At 37.8% G+C, this 7,383-nt stretch overlaps 1 protein-coding gene across 4 annotated transcripts in view; it reads left to right on the top strand.

Annotated features, from left to right (window-relative positions):
* Ccar1 (cell division cycle and apoptosis regulator 1) overlaps positions 1-7,383 on the top strand; it is a 52,397-nt gene that overhangs the window by 14,268 nt on the left and 30,746 nt on the right. For all 4 annotated transcript variants that reach the window (XM_005360113.3, XM_013351182.2, XM_005360114.3 and 1 more), the window contains exons 7-10: positions 851-965; positions 1,071-1,263; positions 3,174-3,303; positions 3,992-4,153. In XM_005360113.3, coding sequence (XP_005360170.1) covers positions 851-965; positions 1,071-1,263; positions 3,174-3,303; positions 3,992-4,153 — 600 coding nt within the window. The remainder of the gene's footprint in view (positions 1-850; positions 966-1,070; positions 1,264-3,173; positions 3,304-3,991; positions 4,154-7,383) is intronic.

Below are 7,383 nucleotides of genomic sequence, written 5' to 3'. Positions count from 1 at the left end.
CCTCCTCTGGCGTGCAGGCATACATCGAGGCAGAATGTTGTATACATAATAAATAAATAAATCTTTAAGAAAGGAAAAAAAAAGAAAGAAAGAAAGAAAGAAAGAAAGAAAGAAAGAAAGAAAGCAAGCAAGCTCTTTCCACTTATTTAAAAAAAAAAGTGAGTCTAGGATTGGAGAGATGACTCTGCAGTTAAGGGCACTCCACACTCCTGCAAAAGACAACTCTTCAATTCCCAGCATATCAGGTGGCTCCTATAATTCTAGCTCCAGGGGGATTTGATATCTCTGACTTCTAGGGTACCAATTTGTCTAAGCACATCCACAAGACACCCATAATGGATGATTAAGAATAAAAATAAATCTTTTAAGGTCTGTAGAAATGGCTCAGTAGTTTAAAGCACTTGTTCTTACAGGAGACCCAAGTCTGGTTCCCATCACCTGTAAATCTAGTTCCAGGGAGCAGACACCCTTCTGAGCTCAATGGGCCCTTGCATGCGTATGGTCTGCATTTTTATGTACAGGCAAAACATTTATAAAATTAAATAAATCTAAAAGCACTTTTAAAAGATAAATAATACTATCCAGGCTTCCATTTTAGTTGTAATATACTTTAAAATCACTATAATCTTTGAAAGGCAGCATCAGTCAGATCTCTTTGACGCCAGCCTGGTATACAGAGGTTCTAGGTATGCGAAGGCTCCATAAAAGAGATCCTGTTTCCTAAAGAAGAGAAGTAAAACAAACAAAAATATATAATTTTTTTTTTTGTGTTAAGAGCTCTTCAATAGTATTAAGTCATTTTGGTATAATCTTTCTTGTGTTTATATTTATGTTGTTTTTTTTCCCCCAGTGCTGTTAAAGGGAAAACTCCCCAAGTTGGTGATAGAGTATTGGTTGAAGCAACTTACAATCCTAATATGCCTTTTAAATGGAATGCACAAAGAATTCAAACACTACCAAATCAGGTACATAATAAAGTGCAATAGAAACTTGATACTTGACTTTGCTGGTTTACAATGTAATTTCTTTTCAAAGAAATTTTCTATTTATTTATTTTGGTTTGTTTTTAGAATCAGTCCCAAACCCAACCTTTACTGAAGACTCCTACTGCTGTAATTCAGCCGATTGTGCCACAGACAACCTTCGGTGTTCAGGCACAGCCCCAACCCCAGTCATTACTGCAGGCCCAGATATCCGCTGCTTCTATTACGCCACTATTGCAGACACAACCACAGCCCTTACTACAGCAGCCACAGCAGAAAGGTATTAAATATAATGTATCATTGCTTCTTGTGTTTGTTTGTTTGTTTTTGTCATTGTTTGTAGATTTTATTTTATGTGTATTAATGTTTTGTCATGTTTAAGTTCAAATTCTTTGGCAAGCATTGGTTATGGCTTTGTAACGCATGCTGCCTCTTTTTTTTTTTTTCCTTCTTTGGGGTGTTTCAAGACAGGGAGGGTTTTTCTGTGTAGCTTTGGAGCCTGTTCTGGAACTCAGTCTGTGTAGATTAGGTTGGCCTTGAATGCACAGAGATCCATCTGCCTGCCTCTGCCTCCCAAGTGCTGGGATTAAAGGCACCACCACCGTTAGGCCATGCTGCATCATTTTAGATGCTTTCAGTTATCCCAATGTTACTAATATGGAATTTGATTATTTGCAGGTGTCATTAACCAGAGATTCCTCTGGTTTAAAGGAATCCTTTTCCCCCCTGCAAATGAATAATCTCCCAACTGGTATTTTAATATTCTCCGGCTATCTTATTCCATAGTATTCATTGATTTAGTGTATATACTTCAGGTGTTGGCAAATTGTAGCCCTTGATTTCTAGGTCATAGTTTGAGTAATTCTGATATTGAGCAAATTTTAAAAGAAAAATGTCGCGTCCCTGTCCCCCCGCCGCCTCTATTTTTTTCTTTTGGTTTTCGAAACAAGTTTTTTTGTGTGTGTATTTCTGGCTGTCATAGAACACATTCTGTAGGCCAGGCTGACCTCAAACTCAGAGATCTGTCTGCCTCTGCCTCTCAAGTACTGGGATTAAAGGCATGTGCCACCACTGCCTGGCTGAAAAGTGCCTTTGTAGTTGTTTTTCTGTTTCCTTTTGTTTTAAAATATAGTCTAAAATCTTTATAGAATTATGAGATGTTAAAAAGGAAATGAGAATTTAAATTTTTCATTGTCTAGAATATGTTCTGACACCAAGGGTATCAGTCTCAAATGTGGTATAAATATATACATACAGGCAAAGAACTTTAACACACATAAGATATTTTGAAAACTGGGTCAATAAAATAAAAATATATTTGATGAGGCCTAAGATGCAGCTCTGAAGTACAGTGTTTGTTTCAGATAGGCAAGGGCCTGGGTTTGGTCTTGAGCACCACCCCCCCCCCCCCATACACACACCAGGCTAGTTGTAATAACAGAAGACCAGCCAGCCATGAAAAAGAATCCATTCTTTGGTCTGCTTCCCTTTTCCTCTGATTGAGTATAGTCAATATTCATGGTTTTAGACTTGAGCCAAAGAATTCATTAGAATTCTGCTGGGTTTTTTTGCTATGTTTTGTGATAAGGTCTCACCTTCTAGCCCTGACTGTTTTGTAATTTATTACATTGACCAGGCTAGATTTGAACTCACAAAGATCTACCTGCTTCTGTCTCCCATATGTGCTAGGATTAAAGGCATGAACCATCACACGTAGCAAAGAACTTTGATACACATTCTACTTTTTGTTTGTTTTGCTTTATTTTTCTGGATAGGATTTCTCTGTGTAGCTGTAGTTGTCCTGGAACTCACTCTGTAGACCATGCTGGACTACCTTGAGTGCTGGGATTAAAGGAGTGCGCTGCCAGTACCACTTGGCTATATTCTACTTTTTAGCATAGATTTATCCCTATTTTGCTTCCATTGTACTAAAGAAATTGACTTTTATTGTTCTATGTGGAAAAATAGATAACTATATTATTTGAAAAAGAAAATTTTTAGTTTTCAGTACCAGGGACAAATCGCCAGATACAATCTCTTCCTTAGAAATAACTATATTTTGTTGTCTTGGGAAACAGATAGCTTTGGTGAACCCCACTTACTTAGTTATCTTTATCTTACTGGGCCTTGTGATGTATTTTGAGCTTCGTTTAACAACTTTTTAAATTTTTTCTTCTGTATCTTTTAAAGCTGGCTTATTGCAGCCTCCTGTCCGTATAGTGTCTCAGCCTCAGCCGGCACGGAGATTAGATCCACCGTCTAGATTTTCAGGAAGGAATGACAGAGGGGATCAAGTACCTAATAGGAAAGATGACCGAAGGTATGTTTGAAAGTAACATTGTGGGCTGGAGAAACAGCTTAAAGGTAAGAGCACTGTCTGCTCTTCTGTGGACCCAGGGTTGGTTCCCAGCATCTATATGGTGGCAGTTCAGGGGTTTCTCAGTCTCTCTCCTGCCTTTCTCAGGCATGCAGGGGGCGCACACCTACATGTAGACAAAATACTTATATGAATAAAATAAATAAATGAGAAGTTGCTGTAAGTTCAAGGCCTAAAGCCATCCTGGACTACATAGTTAGTACCAAGCCAGCCAGGTCTGTATAACAAGACTCTGTCAAAAAAGAAATGAAAAGGAAAGGAAAGAAAAATATTTCAAAGAACTATTCATTTGTGTTTAGCTATATAACCTTGAGTGGCCTGGAACTTCTAAATTCTCTTGACTTCTGAGTGCTGGGATTAAAGATGTATATCACCGTGCCTGGCAAGAGCCTTTTAATAATACCAATAAATATTAGTGATTTTATTTTTACTACATTTATTTAATTTGCATCTGTTCGTTCCTATGCCATAGTATATATGTGAAGGTCAGAGGAAAACTTGGGATGTCTGTTCTTCTTTTACCATGTGGGTTCTGGGAATGAAACTCGGGTCCTCGGGCCTGATAGCAGAGCCTATACCTGCTGGGCCATCCTGTTGATCCCAGAGTGATTTTAGACATCCTTGCTTTAAGTCGTGAAAGGGACAGAGAAAGACGCAGATCCAGAGAAAGATCACCTCAGAGGAAACGTTCCCGGGAGAGGTCACCCCGGAGAGAAAGAGAGCGATCCCCTCGGAGAGTTCGTCGTGTTGTTCCACGCTACACAGTGCAGTTTTCAAAATTTTCTTTAGATTGGTAAGTTTTCTCCTGTATTTGTTTGTTTAATTTCATTAGTAGTGTCATAGTTTGGTATAGAATATAATTGTGGATATATTATTTTTTTATAAAATTTAGTAACATTTTGTGCTATTTCTATGAGGTCAGAAATGCAGTTTGAAGCCGGGCGGTGGTGGCGCACGCCTTTAATCCCAGCACTTGGGAGGCAGAGGCAGGCAGATCTCTGTGAGTTCGAGACCAGGCTGGTCTACAGAGCTAGATCCAGGACAGGCTCCAAAGCCACAGAGACACCCTGTCTCGAAAAACCAAAAAAAAAAAAACACAAAAAGAAATGCGGTTTGAATTTGGAATGTAGTTCTGTATAAAAAGAATTAGATTTGAATACACATTAGGAAAGCAACTACTTAAAAGAAGCAGCTATGGTTTGGGAACATAGTCCAGGACTAGAGAGGATTTACCCAGTATTGAAGGCACTAGGTTCAGCCCTAGTACCAAACCAACCCCAAGCAACCAAGTAAGCAAGCTTCTAGATAATGTTTCTTTATAATGAAATTTTTCTTTAAGGTTAGAATAATTTAGGATCAGGATTTACTGTAACTTCTAATATTGCAGATAATCTGTTCTGTGATGAAACAATAATAAAATTATTAAGCCAGTTTTAAGATTAACTGTGTTGGATGGGCGGTGGTGGCACATAGCCAGGACTGTTGTAAGCCTGTCTTGGAAAGCATAAAAAAATAAAAAGGATTGTGACAGGGTATTGTAATATAGAAAATTGACTTAATTATATACGTATACAAACTTGTGTAATTTACATGCTTGTGTTTTTAAATTCATTAACCCTTAGAATCTGAAGTCAGAAGGAGGTTAATGAATTTCTCAGCGTCATCTACAAAATCTCATAAACTTACAGGATTATTATGAAGTTGCATTAAATATCTATAGCACTTAACCTAATGTATAATAGTTACAAATTCTCTGTAATTCATTGTGGTAGTTAGTAGTATGGTACACCTAGATCATAGGTGGAAAAAAGAAAAGATGGATGTGGTGGTACATGCCTTTAATAACAGCACTTAGGAGGCAGAGATGGGTGTATTTCTGTGCTTTGGAGCCAGCCACATCTGTATATCAGGTTCCACAACAACCAGTACTACATAGAGACCCTGTCTTAAAAATCAAAATGAAAAATGAAAAAGTTCCAGCTGGCCAGTGGTGGTGCACACCTTTAAACATAGCATTCAGAAGGCAGAGGCAGGCAGATCTCTGTGAATTTGAGACCAACCTGGTCTACAGAGTGAGTTCCCAGACAGCAAGAGCTGCACAGAAAAACCTTGTCTTCAAAAACAAATCAAACAAAAACAAACAAAAAAAAAACCCAAAAAACAAACAAAAAGGAAGAGGAAAAAAAACCCTAGATTGACAGTAAAATTAGAAAAATTATGTTTAAAGCTGTTTAGCATTGGTAGCTATTTCTACCTTTCAAAATAGGATAACATGAATATTCATGATACTAGCTTATCAAATGTTAAAATTTCTTTATAGTAAGTTCTAGATTTAAGAAACTAGTGTTTGTTGTTTAATGCCTAGAAAATTTTACCTTGTGACATTATGGTATACAATTGGGGTCAAATCAGCAAGTATTCTTAGGTTATATTAGTTTTTTATCTATGTTTACTTTTAACATAGTTAGGATATTTCAGAAAAACCCAAAGAGAATCAAAAGTACTTCCCCAGCCTCTAAAATATTGTTATATGGAGTGATTTTTTTATTCTATTTGTTGTCAATATTCAGTGTTTTTCTCTGAAAAGTTGGTGATAGAATATGAAATATACTAGCCATATAGTTCTTTCCAAGTTAGACTTTCACAATTTCATTTTACCACCTTTATGTAAATTTCCAGAACATTAAGTGAACCAATTGCAAATAAAAGCTTTAAACCTCTTCATCTGTAGTTGTAGTCCTCAGAATTTCCTGATACTAATATGGTTATTTGGTAGTGTAAAGGGAAATGAACTGTTTATACTTTGTTCTATTTCGTTATAGGTGTTACCCCCGCCTTGGGGCAAAATATGACTTGTTAACTTTAGTGTTGGAAAATTTGGACATAATTCTCTTCCTTAAAAATAAAACCGAAGGAAGTAGGCTGTTAAAATGCAGTTAAAAGGGCTGGAGAGATGGCTCAATGGTTAAGAACACTGGCTGCTCTTCCAAAGGTCCTGAGTTCAATTCCCAGCAACCACATGGTGGCTCACAACCATCTATAATGAGATCTGATACCCTCTTCAGGCCTGCAGGCATACGGGCAGGCAGAATACTGTATACATAGTAAATAAATCTTAAAAAAAAAAAAAGAAAGAAAGAAAAAAATGCAGTTAAAAGAGGGTGTAGTGCCAGGCAGTGGTGGCGCACGCCTTTAATCCCAGCAATCGGGAGGCAGATCTCTGTGAGTTCGAGGCCAGCCTGGTCTACAAGAGCTAGTTCCAGGACGGGAACCAAATCTATGCAGAAACCCTGTCTCAAAAAATAAAAAAATAAAAAAAAAGAGGGTGTAGTATAGCTGGGTGGTGGAGGCACACGCCTTTAATCCCAGCACCCAGAAGGCAGGGGCAGGCGGATCTGTGGGTTTGAGGCCAGCCTAGTCTACTGAGTGAATTCCCAATAGCCAGGGCTATATGGAGGAAACCCCCGTCTCGAAAAAAAAACAAAAAAATTAAAGGAGTGTGTATGCCTTTGCAGGGAACATGAGTTTGATATCCAGCACCACTTCTGCAGTTGACAACTACCTGTGCACATACCCACAAACAGACCTACCCAACACATAATTAAAAATGATAATAAAACAAATAAAAACAAAATTGAAGTGGCTGGAGAGATTGCTCAGTAGTTAAGAGCAGTTGATGATCTTTCAGAGAAACTGGACTCAGTTCTCAGCATCCACATGGAGTAGCTTATAAATTCTTTTCATAAACCGTTTTCTGGTACCTGAGTGTACACATGTAAACACAGACATACAGATACACACTTGAAATTAAATAAACCTAAAAAACAAAAACAAAACCTTGCGATGTATTTTTCACACTTCTGTTATTCTGACAGTGGTGTCTTCAAAGCGGAGGTGTTCTGTCACCACCCATGAACAGTAAGCTGTACATATACCCGCTGTTGAAGAGTCTACCAGCATTACTACTGGGCTACAGCCACAAGATTAGTTGGTATTTCATAGTCTTTGTTTTTTTTTTTTTTT

The sequence above is a fragment of the Microtus ochrogaster genome, linkage group LG2 (genome assembly GCF_000317375.1).
Source record: "Microtus ochrogaster isolate Prairie Vole_2 linkage group LG2, MicOch1.0, whole genome shotgun sequence".
NCBI classification, from domain to species: domain Eukaryota; kingdom Metazoa; phylum Chordata; class Mammalia; order Rodentia; family Cricetidae; genus Microtus; species Microtus ochrogaster.
The sequence above is the reverse complement of the archived record's forward strand: the minus strand, read 5'-3'. Positions and strand labels throughout refer to the sequence as shown.